This window comes from Rhea americana, unplaced genomic scaffold (assembly GCF_003343005.1).
Source record: "Rhea americana isolate MKP2758 unplaced genomic scaffold, rheAme1 scaffold_357, whole genome shotgun sequence".
Lineage (NCBI taxonomy): Eukaryota > Metazoa > Chordata > Aves > Rheiformes > Rheidae > Rhea > Rhea americana.
The window spans coordinates 36,009-54,046 of record NW_028186487.1 but is presented as its reverse complement, the minus strand read 5'-3'; the positions used below and the strand labels follow the sequence as shown (position 1 = coordinate 54,046).

General features: G+C 45.3%; 1 protein-coding gene across 4 annotated transcripts; it reads right to left on the bottom strand.

The window, feature by feature from the left end:
• Window positions 1-1,311: 1,311 nt before the first annotated feature.
• CRAT (carnitine O-acetyltransferase) lies at window positions 1,312-18,019 on the bottom strand. Of its 4 annotated transcripts, XM_085312039.1 has the most exons (15): window positions 17,913-17,986; window positions 16,172-16,274; window positions 14,488-14,751; window positions 13,916-14,034; window positions 11,605-11,658; window positions 10,704-10,869; window positions 9,953-10,127; window positions 9,277-9,455; window positions 8,115-8,215; window positions 7,476-7,595; window positions 6,819-6,941; window positions 6,288-6,423; window positions 5,762-5,824; window positions 5,096-5,233; window positions 1,312-4,529 (listed from the first exon to the last, which is right to left on the bottom strand). In XM_085312039.1, exons 2-15 carry the CDS (start codon window positions 16,199-16,201, stop codon window positions 4,314-4,316), a joined length of 1,884 nt encoding a protein of 627 aa, XP_085168165.1. In that variant the 5' UTR covers window positions 16,202-16,274; window positions 17,913-17,986; the 3' UTR covers window positions 1,312-4,313. The 4 variants fall into 4 exon arrangements, with proteins under 4 accessions (XP_085168165.1, XP_085168167.1, XP_085168166.1 ...); XM_085312041.1 differs by lacking the exon at window positions 16,172-16,274 and having other exon boundaries at window positions 17,913-18,019; XM_085312040.1 differs by lacking the exon at window positions 17,913-17,986 and having other exon boundaries at window positions 16,172-17,738.
• Between the last annotated feature and the right edge of the window lie 19 nt (window positions 18,020-18,038).

The window sequence follows — 18,038 nt, the reverse complement described above, 5'->3', positions numbered from 1 at the left end:
GTAAAATGACTGTCTCAGTCTTGCTGCCTGTTTTGCTATCTCCACTCTGAAGAGATTCCTGCATTATAAAGATGCTTGAAGTGGGATGTGTTTCACTTTGATATTTAAAGTTTTCATCTGTGCCTGTTGCCATAGGAGTGTTTGTGCTCATACAGAGTGGGAGTTGGCTGCTGTAGAAACCGTTGGACAACCAGAGTTAACTGGTTCTTTATCAGAAAGCGTTAACTGTTTTTTATCTAGATCAGAAATGAAAGCCACTTACATTCTTGTGTTTAAGTATCTCTTGAGTAGCAAACTCTGAAATCATTTTTCAGTTGTTTTATTTTTTCACACAACATGAGCAGTGCTGTTTCTGTTAACWTTGGAAGGACCTGAGCACTGGATCTGCTTTGAAGGTGCATCAGAATAAAGAGAAATCTTGCAGCTTTTACAGGCTTAGAATTTATGTTTAGATTAACATTTAGAATGTTATATGTGGCTTAGAATAGCTCTGTTAAAATGAGAACAGGGTATCAGGAAGGGCACGTGACATGGCAGTACCATATGTTTGAGTCTGAAAGCTGATACTAATTATTTCTTGCAAAGCCAGTTTATTCTTTGTTCTTTGCTTAAGTTAACTTACAAAGGAAGAGAGGGGATTGCAGCTCCTTTTCCTAGAAACAAGCAGATTGCTTCAAGAGCAGCTAGCATCTCCTTAGCCTCTTCTATAGCAACTGTTGTAAAAGACAGCTGGAAAAACTATGTGTATAAATGCTGGTTGAGAACCAGAGCACAGGGGAGAAGTTTCATCTCCTTACAGGCAACAGTGTAGTGTATAAGGCTGTACCACTTCATGTTACCTTCAAACCCAAGCTTCCTACACTGATGCTTGGGAGTAAAGGAGAAGAAGAGCTCTTGTAAGAGGTGGTAATAAACTCTCCATTGTTCTCTACTAGTTGTTGTAATCTGCATCTTCTGCCTACTTCTGCTGTACCTTTCTACGAAGCTTTGCAGAACTTGGAATAGTTCTTTAGTGAGCCCATGTATTTTCTTAACTCAGTGACRCTGTGTGGAAAAGATCTCAGCGTTACCTTATCTTATGCTTGTATGAAGCCTCCTRCCTCTAGTTTTCTGAAACAAAATATTTTCTTTGGAATACATGGCTTTGCAAGCAGTTGCTTTCTATTTTCTCCCCTGTATTCAAGAGCTGGATGGAGATGATAAAAGGAAGGTGATAGACCACTGTGGTTCGTTGTTCTTGCAGTCCCCACAAACATTCTCTTAGAAAGGTAGTCATGCCACTTCTGCAATTTAAGGAGATTTAAGCCTTCATAGCACTTTTCTGTTTATTGTGTTTAAGTTAATTGGAAGAACACTTCAAACTTTTGCACAACATGATTATACTATCAAAACAGTATTCAATACAGCTAACCAGCAAGCATGCAAACGCTACTAGGCTGTGTCATAAATTGCACTCATACCCCAAGAGTTAGTTGAATGTTTTCAATCTATGCATTTCTTTATTTGCACCAAATCAGTAGTTTTTCCAGAACTTAGGTTCTTAGCCTTAAGACTCTGGACATCTCTTGAGAAAGAACCAGTCAAAAACATGGAGGGGAATAGTATTTTGCAAGTAGACACTGAAAAATTCAAGAAGGGCTAAGTCAGAAGGACATCACAACTTAGAACTTGGACGAAAAGAATTTTTTTAAAGGAAAAACTTTGTAATGGTTTTAGTGTCCTTTTGAGCATTTCAAAAAAAAAAAAGTATCTGATCTGAATTTCAGCTCCACGTATCATTAAAGATGCATAAAATTATTTAAGAATCTTGTGTATTTCAGTGTGATACTGTGCTTCTTGCAGCTGTACTCTGCTGAAGCTAGCGAGATATCCAGATTTAGATCCAAGACTAAAGCAAACAAATCTTCCGATACATTCACAGCAGAGCAGACTTTTGTTTAATCTTTAATAGGCATCTTCCTTTGAGAGCCTTCCCCTTTGATAAGAAATAGAAGAGGGTCAGTCTCAAATACCTATGTGGTGATACTGTAGTATCAGTGGTTGAAGGCACTGTAGACAGGGAAAATAATTAATCCCCTATTACAAAGGTTTTCAGTTAAGCAGGGAGGATTATTTCATCAAATATATATATAATAAATTTTTCAGAGTAAAAGGCTCCTTAAAACCAGATTTTATTCCAGCAAGGTTTAGTATATGAAGTATTTACATAATCACTTAAATCTTGATAACACTGAGAATCCTGTTTGTAGTTTTAGTTTAATTTGTAGTGGAGGAGTCGGCAGGGATGTCTGTTTCCAGGTTTGTTGTGCTCCCATTGTTTTTAGACTATCTTATTGCATTCAGGATTCTTCTATAAAATCAACAAAATCTAAGTCCATGTAGATGATATGAAAGTGGCAGTTCATACAATCACTGGCTGTGCAGGTGAGTTTCAGTTAAATTTTCCTTTTTAACGTTTATTTAGGTATAAGATAAAGCTTTGAAATAACACCCTTATTTAAAAAAGCCAAATGCATAATAGTTTTGGCTTGTGTCTTTCAAGAAGCAGATCAGATTGCGCTCTCTTCTTCTAAAAAGGCTTAGTGCAAGCTTTTCACATATTTACCAAGGCACTTTGTCCATGTCCCTTGCTGGCCTATGACCAGAGAAGTGGCAGTTACAATTGGATACTTCCCTGTAACAAAATAGGCCATCAAACTCCTACTGTTTCTTGTTTATGGTGGTGTCTCAGCAGCCACATTGTGAAGTGTGCAAATAAATATTAAGTCCCTGTGGCAGAGATGGCCCTGATTTCTTCGCTCCCATATGGTTTTTACATACTGCTATATAAAAGGATAGCTGAGAGCTTAGATTCTGGCAGACTCACATGAGTTTTTGTAAGCACTACTTCCAATGCCAAAACTGTAATTTTTATATAATCTTCTACTTTCTCAAGTTTGTCAACCTAACATAAAAATACTGTCATGATATTATCTCTCACAAAATAGAGCTAGTACCAATCTGAGTAACATTAAAGCAAGAAAAAGCCAAGAGTAGCAGAAAAAAATGCTGCACTGCTACTGTGAGAACAATGACTGCCACAGTGAACAAACATCTATGCTGCCTGCAAGTTCTCTGCTTTATTCCTGCTTTTCAAGATCTTTTGCCTTGTTACAGCAGAATGATGTGGAAGAAGGGTGGTTCTGCAACTGTTCTTCCTTTGGCTCTAACAGCTTTGAACCGAGTAGGCCAGAAATGAAAGTGTGTTCTGGAGCTTCTGATCAGAAACACTGTTTTATGCAAACTTAAGCATAATATGTTATGCAAAGATGTTGCCTCTGACAGCAAGGTGTAAAAGTAGTGTTATAGATTAAAAATGTGTGTCATGAAGGAGACCATCCATGTGGCCTTTTGTAAACAGAAGGTCAATGTTCTGCTTTTCTTCCTTAACTCCAAAGAAAGGTGCAATGAGGCGAGTTAGACAGCAGTCCTGCTAAAGATATAGAGGCAAGCCCTTCTCATCTCCACAAACACTGAAGTATATAAAGCTAAATCTAGCAAAACCTGTGTGAGAGATGTTTTACAGAAGCTTATTGGGGGAGGGGGAGGCTTTAATCTGAGCCTGAAGATCAGTAGCTAGGACCACAGCAGCATGCTTAACAAAAAACCTTTAGCTTGTAGTGGTAATCTGTTAGTAGGGCAGTGCAACAGAAAGGAGATCACATGCCTTTAGAGCATGTGATGGTCAGGGGCCTGGGATAGTGCAGTGCGCTCTGGAAAAAAAAAAAAAAAAAAAAAGGATCTGCTCTGATATAGAGAACTTCTCTCCCCTTGCCAAAGTTCAGTTGCTGGAGCGGCATAAAATTCCTTAGTCAAGGTTGAAAGATGCAGATTCTTCAAAAGCCTAAACCAGCAAAAAGACTTGGTCTTAGAATAGTTCCATCATGTAATAAACATCGTTCCCTAGTCTTCCTGGAGAACTATTTTTCTTACCAAATGGATTTAGATACTGGTAAGTACTGTGCTTTCTGTATTCCTCTACAGTAAATTCCATAAAACGATCATGCTTCAGTCCTCTCTGAGGACGGGAAGGTGCACTCTGCAGTAACAGGAGAGGAACAGTCAGTTCCACCTTGGATTAAGACAGTATTTCCTCTTGCTGCACAGTCTAATAATAMCTGTAGATGGCCGTTCTGTAATCTGTTGCTGAAAACAAATGGTAGATCTCTCCTAGGATTCTGTTGACCAAACAATCCCCTCAACCATTTTCTGAGGAACTGGGAACTTCAGTGCATGAGAGCGCCCCTTTTGGGCTTTTGCATCATATTTGCCTCTTACAGTTTGGATTTCGGAGTAGACTGGAGCAACATCCTCATGTCTAGCAGTGCCTTCTCAAGATAATGTGCTATGCGAGCTGCATTGGTATCAGCACAGCTGTTGAATGCTGAAATTGCAAAATTGATATGTTCTGCCATAGGGTTGTAACAGATTCCATAGCCATCTGGAACCACAGGACCAAAACACATCACACAGTCTGTCTTTGCTGGGACCTGTGGAGACAATGTGATTAAAAACTTCTATCCAGCCAGAGACAACATGTAGACAGCAAACAATAACTGTAAAGAGAAAAAACTGCCATCTCATGGAAATGCTCTAGAAGAGGGGCTTTTGGTCAGTCCCAAATACTAGCATACACATGCTGCACTCTGCCACTTAGTAGCAATGTGCTCATATGCTTCTGCAAAGGAGCACTGCTTGCCAAGATGAGCTTGTAGTAAGTCATAAAGAAAGGTGTATGAGTAAGAACCACAGCGTAGGTGATCAATGTAAAGCTTTTTAGGCATCTAATTGGTATCCCATGCAGGTAGACACTAAAACACTTCTGGTGATCTTGGCCTTTGGCTCTGCTAGYGTTTTGAGAGGGCTGGGAAGGGCTGTGGCAGCTATAATCCCATAAAGATGTGGTTAGTCTTGGAAACAGGCTTAAGAATTTTAATTCTTAAGTGGGGATTTGTTCCTAACAGAAAGAGATGATGGAGAACAGTAGAAAAGAGAGAGACAAAGCAGAGAATCAAAGAGTTTTTGTTTTCTGTTTTTTCACTCAGATGAGTCCTACCTGGCTGGTTGAGAGATTGAAGTGCATTGCAACAGCATATGCTGTGTCCATGAACAGTTCAGGTATGCTCACTAGGTCCTCAATAGCTTGAAGCTTCAAGCCTAACAGGTGGCGGTCTATTGCATTCCCCCTAATTGCCTGTAAGGAAAAAAAGACTAGATRAGAGCCTATATAGCGGGCAAGCAAGCAACTATCCCCTTCTTTGTGGGGGGGACAGATGGACACATCTCAGTCTCTTGATGYGTAAAGTTAGAAGAAAACTACATCTTGCCTTTAGGATCAATAGTCAGTCTTGTTCGTGAAGACTGAAATCAAACATCCCAGTGAAATCAATCTTACAGTTCCTGCCTATGGGGCTTCTGGTTTAAGAGGTCCTTGAGCAGCTATGGCATTTCTCAGCAACAGTGCTGGTGAGAGGTGGAGCTATTTTGATACTTGATTCTGTCCTTCAGGCCAGTCACCAAGGACACTTGAACAACTATCCTGGGAGGAATCATTCAGTCAAGTCAGTTCCCTAGAGCTCTGTCAAATCAGAGTTAGTCCTATGCAAGAACATGAATGGCCAGATTGCTATGCTGGCATATTGAACGCTCTTAAGGTCTCTTCTTYCACCAGAACCTTTGTGCTATTCAGAACCCCAACCCTGGCTGCATAGAGGACACTCACCAGATCAGTGTATTCCCTGTGGGCCTGAGTAGCTCTCCTCAGCAAGTCTGCTTTCTCCTGGTCCTGAGGAGAACACACAGACCGGGCTGTTAGTTTTTCTACAGAACAGATGACCTTATTTTGGCTGTCCTTTTAGGATGGAAGATGTATCTGCTCTCTGTATCTGTATTAAGCTAATGTTACTTTTCAAACCATTTTGTCTGGCTGAGTTGCTTCATTCCGAATGGAGTTCTCTGTCTATGAGTAGTGGAACTTAGTTTGAGTGACTAAACAAGTACTTAGACATGCTACATTTTGGTGTGATTAGAAATCTCCACATGTAGTTTCCTTGCTATGAGTACATACAAAAAGAAAACCAAATGAAATCCAAGGTGTATAACTATATACACCAAGCTACATTTTAAAACCAGCTTTTTATCAGATGCAGTTCTGGTTAGCTGAAACCAGCTGGCCCAGGATTACCCAAATAGGCAGCTTTATGCCTTTTCTGGAGTGCAGTCCTGTCACCCCACTTTGATATCCTCACCGATTTGTTAGGGTTGTCCATTGCTTGCACAAACTTAAGAGAGTCCACAGAGGTGGAGCGGATAGTGTCTGTGCGGCCCAGACGGAACATCCTTAGTGATGCACTCTCATACGTGGCACAGGCATGGCCATACATCCTGGGAGATGAAGAAAGGCATAGGAGTGAGTTTGCATTGACAGGAATACCCTCTTGTAGAGCAAGAGAGGCTGTTTTTTGGTGTAGTGTTTTTGGTTGGTTTTGGTGGAGTAGGGGGAGGGTTGAGAGCTGATCCCTGAAGCATTTCTACCAAGATTTTACACACTACTTTGAGCAAATTTAATTTGTTCCTTGGCATCCAACACAGATGAGATGCTCCAACCCAGTGCATGCGGGGGAAGAAACAGGGTCTAAGAGTCTGCATAGGCCTATACAATCACAACAGGCCATGACAGCCTGCTGTTGACTTGGCTATGACACCTTTAGCAGATTCGGATAGTGGAGTTTGATGCTGAAGGGTGAAGAAGTTGAAAAGCTACTTACTGATGATCTTACCTGTAATATGCTAGCTGCAAGGCCTGCTGGATAAAAGCATCAGGACTTATCTTCTCTGATTTGGGGAAGTTTTTCCCAAAGTGATGAAAGACCATGACTTTCACATCCAGGTCTTGGACCATTCTGCAAGAAGAGCAAACAAAAATGTTCCCTTGTGTGTTGCCTGTCCTGTATGCCTGTAACATAAGGGTAAGGACTTCACTTTCACAAGGCTCAGACAGAATTTGGTTATGATCTGCACAGGGATAGAGGGCTCTGTCTCGTGCAGGCTTTGTGCAACAGGATAAAGCCCTCTGTTAGGCAACACAGTGGAGGTGAGTTTTTTTTTTTTGGTCATTGCTGAAAGTATACCAGGTTAGATGGGCTCATGTCTCTGCATGCTCCAGCATCTCTAGTTAGATCTAATAAAACCTTCTTTTTCCCACTAAAGTRGGATGGGTAAGCAGTCACCCCTTTTCAGCATTTTTGCTGAATTTTCTCCTGGCAGATGGCTTTAGTGTGCTTTTTGTTAAGATTCAATGCTGACCTAAGAAGTCACTGGGAAAACTCCCTGGCTGCAGTGAGGAAAGCCTCTTGCCTAAACCACTGACATATTCTAAAGAGGGACATGAAGTGACCTCAGTCACTTGCCAGACTTCTTTACTGCTTCATACTCACATGTTGAGGTTCTGCTTTGCCTTCTCTATGTCAGTCTTGATTTCTGGTGTGATGTTAAACCGCAGCTTCTTGGGCATTGGCAGAGGAACCATAGGCGATCTTATCAGCTCTGGCTTCTTCCTGCATGAAGAAGTGGTTGTGAAGCCATTTAACCAGACCTTTGACAGTAGGCTTGACGCAGCAGAATTCTGGACAGAAATGCTCAACAGAGAGCACCTTGTGATGCTTGTCGTGTGCTGAAAAATTCTTCACAGTGCCATTACAAAGTTTTTTTAATTTGGGTTTTTTTTGTGGGTGTATGTTTGTTTGTTTACTTTTTTTTTTCTGGAAGGGCATAAATGAAATCTCTTCTGTGTATTCCACCCAGAGGAACAGCTTTGCCATGCAAAAGTCCTGTCAACTCTGAAAAGTGGTTTCCCCCCCCCCCCACCTTAAGCAGTAGCAAAAAATTGCTTATATGAGCTGGGCTTACTCAATCCTGATCACAAACAAAAGCAGTGCAATAACTAATYAGCAGACTCTTACCCCCTAGGAGTTTGCTCTGGAGGAATGGTAGGCTGCAAAGAGTATATTCTTGGGGAGCAGGTGGTTTAAAACCTATCTCCAAAGTAGAGGGAAAATATAGGTAGCAGGACTCACGTGTACTCCACGATGTGATCCAGAAGAGCAACAATGGGTGGGCCTTCTGAGGGAGCATGCTCATATACAAGACCACAGGAGCCGTCTTCAGCAATGATGAACTATGAAAGCAGTATGAGAGGACACAACAGTGAAGAGAGACATCGAATGTGAAGCAGGAGTTATCCTGAGAGGGATTTTATTATCTAACTGTTCTGAAGCAGAATGGATAGTGATCTTATTCCTGCATGCTGGAAAGGTAACATATTAGGGTTTCATTTAGCAGAACAGCAATGGAAGTCCTCCAGTGAGCCTRAGAGGATCTGATACCACCATTACATGGACTTGCAGAAATTATGCAGCTAGAAGAATGTGCCTGATGTGTATTGGTGAACTTGGTGCTTTGGCAATATGGACTAGTTCAATGGGTTTGATTTACTTAGAAGCTCACATAATACAGGAATAATATTGCCTTGTGCTGACTTACCCCTATTTTTCAATTAGCTGAAACATTAAAGCTTTATTCCATCAATGAGGAGTTCCAAACAGGAACAAAACAGCTGAAAACATTAGGAAGCATTCAGCTGATATGGGAAGAATCCCTTTAAAGCGCACTACTACTGTCTAGGAGTCAGGACAGATCAACTAATACAGAAGGAGGAACTCGAATAGCAGCTGCTCTTGAAGGATCCTGACAAGACTGAAGGGAGAAGAGATCAGAGGGATACTGCAGGATGGCAGCTGATGCTTGGAAAAAAACCTGGGTAGCGTCTGGCRGAGACAGGAAAAGTGACAAGCCTGGGGGAAATATAAGAAACAGACCTCCCTATGTTTGGGCTGCTTCCAAGCAGACAAGGCATTGTTCACCACAGGCAGAAAATTGATTTACAAGRAACATAAAGAAGAGCTATGCTGAACAAGGCTGCACTGAACAAGCGTAGGCAGAGGCAGTGAAAGAACTGAAAAAAATCCCTGAGGCAGGAAGGAATGCTTGYGGTGACTGCAAGTGAAACCAGAAGATCTTATACTGTCAGCCTCCACCTCGCCACCCTATTTCTCCACTCTGTTATGAGGAAAGCTTTCCTGCAAAAGGTTTCTGRGGTCTCTTAGATGTTTGTAGTCTAAGGAAAAAGCATTGTCTCCAGACCCATGTCTTCAGTATCTCTACTGYGTCAGCGCTTACTTGAAGGGTTTTGTCAAACCATCGGTTCCCGCTGTTCCAGCGACTGCCTCCACCRTGCAGCATCTGAGCAGCCACACGGCTCTTGTAGATGTCCTCAGACACACGGGGCATTGGGGCATCAAGGCAGACCGTAAAAATGCTCTTCTCAATTGTACGCACAGACTCCTTGTTAGTCTTATCTGGGACAGAAAGGRAACAGAAAATAACAAAGAGGAGTTGAAAAAAAAATGTTTTAATTGAAGGGAGGCTGAAATTTGAAAGAGCAGGATTGAAGGACTCGGTATTGGATCTTTATTGTACCTCAATGCAATATTGGTCATGTAGGAGTCTATACACTTACTAAAACTGTATGTAGTTGGGTTGTTACATATGGGAGCATGTTACAGTCACACTCCTTTTGGCATGGTTCTTACATCCCACCCATTTGTAAGGCAAAAAACTCTTATGATTTCAGGTCAATTAGTGAGCCAGGCTTCACACTTCACCCATGTAGCTTCCAAAACAGAAATAGCAATGTTTTGCAATGAAATTAAGTTGCTGTTTTGGGGGAAGAAGCTCACGTATCTGTCCAGAACAAGCTTCCAAAGGCTTTTCAAAGTAAAGAGCCAAACAGAGCACAGTGGGGAGGTTGGCAGTTGGTGTTTGTTAGTACTTGYGTGGGAGGGGCTGCACAGACCTTTAAGAAGGTTGTTGTAGGCTTTTGCCCAGCTGTTTCGGTGGTTGGTGGTGAGGATCCCAACAGGCTCTTTGTTCGTTTGGAGGGAGGTGTTCCAGATCTTCTCCAGCTGAATGAAGAGCTGGTCAGTGGTAAGGGGACTTCCATCACTGTTGTAAACATCCAACTCAAAGAACTGAAGATGAGAAGAACGGACAAGGACAGAGAGAGAAAATGGGAGATCYCTATTGTCCAGCCCCAGAATCAAAGAGCAGCCTTCTTTCTTTGAAGAGGTAAGAACAGACCTAGGAATATGGCTTACAAGGAGACCTTTAAAAGCTGCTCAGAATTGAAAGACCCAAGTCCARCTTTCCTTGCAGGGCATAAATACAGTCAGGGTTTTAAGGAGCTCAGAAAACACTGTAACAAGGGTCAATACCTAAGAGGAATTCCCATTTCTGAGACTTGTCCATGGTGGCAGGGTTCATTATCCCCCTTCCACCTGCAATTCCCAATTCCAGACCTGAACTGTTAAATCTGGGCTTTCAAAGACAAATTGGAGGGACAAGAAACAGAAGAGAGGACAGAGACCTTTTCTGCCCTGCAGTCCCTCGTTCTCACAGTACAATCCCAGGTTTCTGCCCGCTGAGGCCAAAGGGGCTAAAGGAAGCAGAAATAAATCCCTGGTAAGACAAGCTTTGTGGATTGTTCCCTTTCCTCTGGCACAGCCAGCTGAAAGCTGCATTCAAACTAACCTCCTTGAAAGCCGTACCTGGAAGTTGTGAACCACCGTGATGTGTCTGGACTGCTTTTTGCCTTTGGCATAGTTGACAATGGAGTCCCGCTTGGGCCCGGGAATGCGGCAGGATGACAGGATCTGGTAGTACTGGTTCATGCAGAGGGGCTTCCCACCCATGTACTCCACTGGGAGGGTCTCACTGCAGAAAACAGTAAGGTAAGGAAGGAGGGGATGAAGGACAGCAGTGAAAAGTCCTGCACTCCCCAAACAAGACAGGCTTAGCCATCCATCCAGCTATGACCCACTCCAGCAAGGCTTAAACATGTGGGTGCAGGTAGTCTAAGGGGGTGCATTCCTTCCCATTCCCACCAGCCGCCTTAGCAGGGTCTACAGAAAGAGTCTGTTTGCTGGCCTTTCACTTAGGAAGGGAAAAAAATCACTATCCTGTCTTATAAATGCATATAAACATGTTTGGGGGATGTAACATAAGCCATGTTCAATAGAGGCTGGTTGGGACTCAGAAGAGAATGGGTAGGGAGGAACAAGTTTCTCCAGAGCTCATTCTGGCTAGCCTGGAGTTGAGAAACACCAGAAACCTAAAGATGACACACACATTCCTGCTGTCTGAGCTGCAACTTACTGTTTGTTAAAGTATGTAACCATACAGGACTGTCAGTCAGGTTCACTGCCTCTTAAGTGTGCACACGTGCCAATGTAAGTATTAAGGTAAACAGAGCATGAAGAGAGAAAAGTAAATTTGCTTTTTTCCAGTAACAATGACCTTGGCAGTGAGCAGTGATGTTGATTACAATATCTCTCTTCAGATATGTTCTGTTTTCCTTTGGTTTTCTATTTGAGATGGAGAGGTATGGACTGAGCTCAGCCTCTCTATGGCAGTAAGGAACACTCAAAGTTTGGAGGGTTCTTAACTCACTTGTCRATCATTGTCTTGAAATCCAGGACGCCCTCGATGAGCTTGGCAGCAAACCTGGAAAACAACTGAACGTAGTCAGTAGAGATACAATCCCAGAACAGCTGGAACTGAGCTGAGCAGGGCTCTGCTCTTCAGGTTCAGCCTTTCTGCCAAGTCCCCACTGTGTGCGTCTTTGGATAGCTGATGAAGCCGCTCTGAATTTGAGATTCAAGATTGCTGGATAGTCCTATCACATAGCACTTCAGTATTTCTTGTATAACCAAGGAAGCCTGGACAACCTTCAGGAAAGTAGGTTCAGTCCAGATGCCTAAATAACCCCTTAACAGTAGCATTGTTTGCAGATGTGTTGTGATTTTTGACACCCCTGGTTCTGAGTCTTAGCATTAAAACTAACTGAAAAGTGGACTTCTGCCTTTCCTTGGCCAGGGGCCACCTCTGAGTTTCAGGCTAAGATGCAGCTCTATTTCCCTGTGTCCAAGACTCACCACTGCTGACTTACTGTTCCTACCCAATAAACATGCTGCTAACGCAACCCTAAAACCATTCCTCTGGCTTCGATGGAGCTGAAACACAGACGTGCTACATGGTGGCACTGAGGCGTTGTGCTTGCTACGATCAATGTGTACACCACCAATGCCAACTCCCAGCAGGGAGGGAGTCTCCAACAAGCCACATCAGACTGCTTGGCTTGGGAGTGACAGGTTGGACTTCTCTAATCTAGGAGCTCCCACCCACACACAGGAGGAAGGAGGCCACTGTGAAAAGAGGCTGCAGTCAGCTGAGCTCCAAAGGCATTAAAGTGGCAGGAACAGTTAGCATTTGCAGGCAGTGTCATCTTGATTTGTTCAGCCTCCCCATCCCTAGTAAAGATCAAAGGACGTAACTCAAGAGACTAAAGGTTATTAAATAAAACACACATCCTTTCAAGTAGTTTTCAATGAAAACTTCCCAGCTTTATTGCAAAAACTTGAGAAAGTAAAACGGCTAGGAAACAAAAGTGAGAGAGCTTGTATTCTTTTCCAGAGAGCAAACAGCCTAGGAGCATAGCTAGAGCTTGAGGGGGAGATCTGGGGAGAAATTAGTTAGTTGGCTTGTTTTCAATCTGCAGTGTTAATCTCCCAGATTAAGAATTGGAGARCTCCACTTTTTAAATTTGCATTGTGGTTTCTGAATCCTTTGTCTCAAGTCATGCTGTAAAATTTATTTCTGCAGCTGCAAACTGCACAGTCATGCTTTTAAATTTTGTTTTACATGGGAGTTCAGATTCTTGTGCTTCTGCTTGATTCCACCATTGGGACTCCAAGTAATGCTCAACATCTTGTCTTCCATTTGGATGACTACAAAGTGAATTATGTGATCTAGAGCTTTAACATAGGATGTTTAGTCTTGCACTTCCTAGGAAGGCTCACCCTGTGCACCCCTTGTCATATGTAGACAGGAGGAATTTGTTCTTGCCCTCACTCTCCCTGGGCTGGTATTTTTRATCTGCTGGAGTAGTGATGACTGGTTATTGTGGAAAAGGTAACCCCGTGTAAAGGCCAACAGTGCGTTTTGTGGCTAGAGTTTGATATGTGCACGTGATGGCTGTTAAAAATTAAACGCAGCCCATGAGGAAGAGATGATATGAATCCGAGGCAGGTTCATGAAGGAGTGAGAGGATCCACTGTGTGCTTGGTGGTGGCAGTGGGGTGGTCTCAGCTGTGGGACACTGCAAGGCTCATTAGCAGAAGYGAGCCAGAAACATGGCAGTGTTTGATAGCACAGAAGAGCTGGGAGTGGAGACAGGCTGGTCTTCTATAAATCCAGAAGTTAATTGACACAGGAGAGGACAGTCCCCTGCAGGAGCAGTCTGAATGACAGCAGCAGGCTCCCCCCATCTCTAGAGACTGGCAGACTCCAGAGGCATTTCTGTATGGTCTCTCTCAGTGCCTGGGCTACTTTTTATCTTTTTATGCTTCTTTCAACTGTATGCACAATCTTAGTGCCTCCTAATATTTAGTGTGTCTATCCATGCAGAGATCTGTGCTACAGCAAAGACCTAAACCTATGTTTTGACTCCCAGTTTAGTGCCTAAACCACTGAACGGTTCTTTTTTCCCTCCCAGTGAGCTATTTAGTCTGGTGCAATTGGGAACTTCCTTACAGCCCGGCAGTCTTTCCTTACAACCCTCCTTCCCAGCACAGACAGCTATCAAATTTGGGGACCACATGCTAATTACTTCCTTTCCTATCCAGCCTTAATACCTTCCTCCCTGTCCAGCAGAGAGAGCACATCTCATCCGAAATCTTGAGGGAGCAGAAAAGGACTTTACCTGAGCTGACCTTGTCGATCCAGAAAATCCTGCTTAGGTAAAACCACGCCTGGGCTGGAGTGAACCACAACTGGCAGGCGATACTCCAAGTAAGCTGTCTTCAGCCACCAGTCAGAGAGCTGGGACGGAGAAAGGTAACACGCAGGCATGCTATCTGCTGCTGTTCGGTCCAAGCCCAGCTGAACAGCCATAACATCCTGCCCCGGCTCTGTCCCGCACTTTGCAAACACTTTGAGTTTTATGCTTTGCTTAGGTAAGACAACTGAGGGATCTAGGTGCAGGGCTGGAACAGAGAGTTTCTTACTTCTTGGGGCAGCTTTATGATGCTAACAGGTTTAGGGGCTTCAGCAGCCACAGACAGGGTCAGTGACTCCCTGTCCTGCCATGTATCTCTCTGCAAACCCAAGTCCTGGAGAGAAACTCATGCAGCTTGGAAACATGAGCAGGCAACTGGTTGGGAAGATGAAGCCTTAAAAACACAAATGCTGGTGGATGCACCCAGGACTTTGGAGAGGTGTGCGTCAGACCTCCACCCTTTCTAATCACAGCCCAGGGACGCAGTCCTGACCTACCCAGTTCTCCATTTTCTTGGCTCTTCTCTCCARGCCTTTCTGCAGCCTCTCCCCAACGCCGCCCGGTCTGCGGAACTCAGTCACCAGCTCCTGTGTGTGGTTCCACTCCTCCTCGCTAATGATGGGCTGCAGAGCCTGCAGGTAACGGTCCAAGGTCTGCTGCAGTGGTGGCACTGGGAGACTGGGCAATGCTTCCTGGTGAAGTAGGAATCTGCCTGGGATCTTGCCTAAAGCTGTTGGTTTCAGCAGGCCATACGGCCTGGCCTGCAAAGCACAGAGAAAACATTGAGAGAAAACTTCCTCCCATTGTGAACAAGGCAGCAAATAATCTCCATCCCAACCTCTCTGAGGACACATAGATGTCTCAGCATAGGAGCAGAGCACTCAGAAGCACAAATGCAAGACATAGGTCTACTGATCACATGCTAGAGATGATCATAGGACATGCAGAAAAACTAYAAAAGAGGAACTAGATCTCCCAAGTTACTGATTTTCAGCTCATTAGAAGAAATGCTGCCAGGATAATGATGCATTTGCCACTTTCTGGGCACCTTCAAGCTGCGTCTCCATATATTTGACAAAGCTAAACCCTTCATCCCACGGTAAGTGGAAAGAAAGCAAGCTATGGAAGAAATATTAATCTTGGGTATTGCCAAAAAATGTTTCATTCCTTCTTAAAATGCACAACAGCRTAAGATCAGAAAGGTAAGCAGAACTCTTGTGCCAAATCTAACTACACAGTGGGCTTTTAGGAGGCAGAAATCAGTTAAAGTGAATCAAGTCTGGGGTGAAATTAAAATCCCCCTTCTCTGGCTGTCCAGGGAGTGTACAGAGCCAATGATCATCAGGGAAGGGAAGGAAAGGCTTACTATGATGTGCAGGCTTTGGGGCAATGCTTCTTTATAGTACTAGGGATCCTCCCAGTTACTGGAGGACTCAGCTATATTAGAWGATCTTCTATCCAGTTATACTGGTGTGGGCCTGGCCTAAGTACAGACACCTTCAGGGATGGAACAGGGAGCGCAGTCTAGGAAACTGTGGGTGATGCCAACAGTCYCCTAGAATCAGACTGGGACATGTGGGTGTGAAAACCTTAAAAAGCAGCACATCCATCTCCCCAGAGAAATGTAACAGTGCAAAACCCATTGCTAACCAGGAAATGAACTTTCCAGTTTTCTCCTCAGGTTCAAAAATATCCCCTTGGGTCAGCAGGGTTGGACACTCTTCTGCTTGAAGGTATTTAAATTGTACTCTAGAGGTTTGTGTTCCCTCTGCTCCTCCCCCTCTGTTAGATATAGTGAATCAAACACTCTCCTACAGGACTCTGAACTTTGCACTGAGGATGCAAAGGCAGCGAGAACATGCCCCTTGATTTCCAAGGCAATGAGAAAATGCCCCCCCTCCCTCCAGAGGTAGTGCAGAGAAGTAGAAAGAAAAGCCCAAATCTGCAGGGTGACAAAGTTTTCTCCATGGTGCTGAGCCCCCAGAGAAAATACTCTGTTTCTCTTGTAGAACCTGGCAAGAACTAGGAGATCAAAATTTAGAGAAGGAAGGTGTTTTTTTTTTTTTAAAAAAAAAGAGCGAGCGTGAGAGAGAGAGAAAAGGGAATTACTGAACTATGAAAGCAGAGCAGGGCTGGGAAGAAATGAAGGGGGTTAATCGTGGCAGCGGGGGGATACTGTACCTTCTCTGTTTGTTCCTGCTTCCTATCCATGGCTGGGAGGACAGAAAAGATCGTAAACCTCTCCCTCGGCCTGCCTCGGTTTCTTCTTCCACCTGACAGTGCGCTGCCCGTGCAGGGAGTCACCTCATTAGCAAACTGCCACACGACTGCTCTGTTCAAAAGGCTCAAGGCCAGACCCAGGCCTGGGAGAGGCCGGGGTAATAAAGCATCAGGCTGCATCAAATGCCATGAAGGCGTCTTTCCATAAAGCCCTCCCTCGGCTGTACGTGCCACACTACCTCGCTGTCGTTCGCTGATCGGTACACGTGTTAGCAGAGGGCAGAGTCTCTCTTTGATCTGCGGCTCTGGGCTTACAGCCGTGGCAGAGGTGCGGACACTGGGAAGTCATCCCATCAGTTTGCAGGAGCAAAGGCTTTTCCTTTAGCCTCTCCCTGGTGTGTGAAGCTACAGCAGCTGTTCTGAGACAAGCCAGAACATCTCTGGACAAGAGAGACCCTAATTTATGGCCTGAAAGCAGGTGGCTTTCTGGGCTGTCATCACATGGGATGAGCCATAGGGAGCACTTCTGGCAGCAATGGGGAATTTGCTCCTTTTGCTCAGACTGTCAGCAAAAGTGGCCAGAAGGAATGTCAGATGGGGACAACTCTCTAGCAGGAATTGGACCATAACCCAGCACCACTGTAGACAGATTAGCTGGAGATGGGAGCAAATTCAGTTTGGGGACCAAAGGTGGTATCTTACTAACCTCATCCACTGTGCACATATGATTGTTATTGCAAACTGGGACTTTGGGGAATTCTAGGTTGTCAAACACTTAAAAAAAAAAACCCAACCACCCCCAAAAAAAACCTCCAAAGTAGGGCAACAACAGAATGAGCATGCACAGGGAATATCACACCCTCCTCCGTGTCTAATTTAGTTAAACGAGAAGGCAGACATAAGCAGTCTTTGACGTAGCTACGATCCATCTAGTATGATGATTCCAAGCAGTTTCAGACTGGACTGACCCTGGACTAACGGTGAAAATCCCAAATCAAATTATTTGAAAATACTGTGCGTTAGGATGCGGGACAGGCTCGCGCCCTGCCCTTCTTGCGCTTCTGCTTGTTCGTTCTGCCGTGTTGGGCGGGAGGAGGGACAGCGCCCGCGGCTGAGCAGAGGCCGCAGGCAGCTGGCAGCAAAAAGCCCACCGCTGCCCACGAGCGAGCGGGGGGAAACCAACGCGGGGAGCAGCAGCGGGGCCCGCGGCCGCCYCCAGCGCGCAGGCTGGCGGCGCTCCCAAGCGAGGCGGCTGACCTTCCCCAGCGCCCGCAGCCTGCCCGCGAGGAACCGCGGGGCCCTATCCGACTCCGCACAACGTTTCAGCGTTGGATGACAGGGATCCGTGTGTCTCTACTTTATTTTATTTTTTTTTTTTTTTTTGAGGCCGGGCACCCCTCAAACCCGGGACAACCAGCCCTGCCCGTGCCCCGAGGGCGCCTCCTCGGCCCGGGACGAGCGCGCGTCCCCCGCGAGCAGCCGCCCAGCCCGGCCGCGGGGCTCGCAGCTCCTCGCTCGCACGGAAAGGCGCGTTTCAAGGCTGCAGGGCTTGAGCCGAGCCGCAGACACCCACCCCGGGAGGGCCCGGCTGGGCCGCGCGGCGGCGTCGCCGGCCGCCACCTCCCGCTCGGCCGCCGCCGGGCCCGCTCCAGGCGCTGAACCCACCCCCGCCCCCCGGGCGGAGCCCGCCTCTCGCACTTACCGCAGCCCTCGCCACGAAGGCCAGCATGGCTCCGCGCCCGCCCGCCGGCCCCGGCCCCGGCCTCGCCTCCCGCCCGCCGCAAGGACACCTGCGACACCGGGCGCCGCTGCCCCGCCGCCCCGCTCG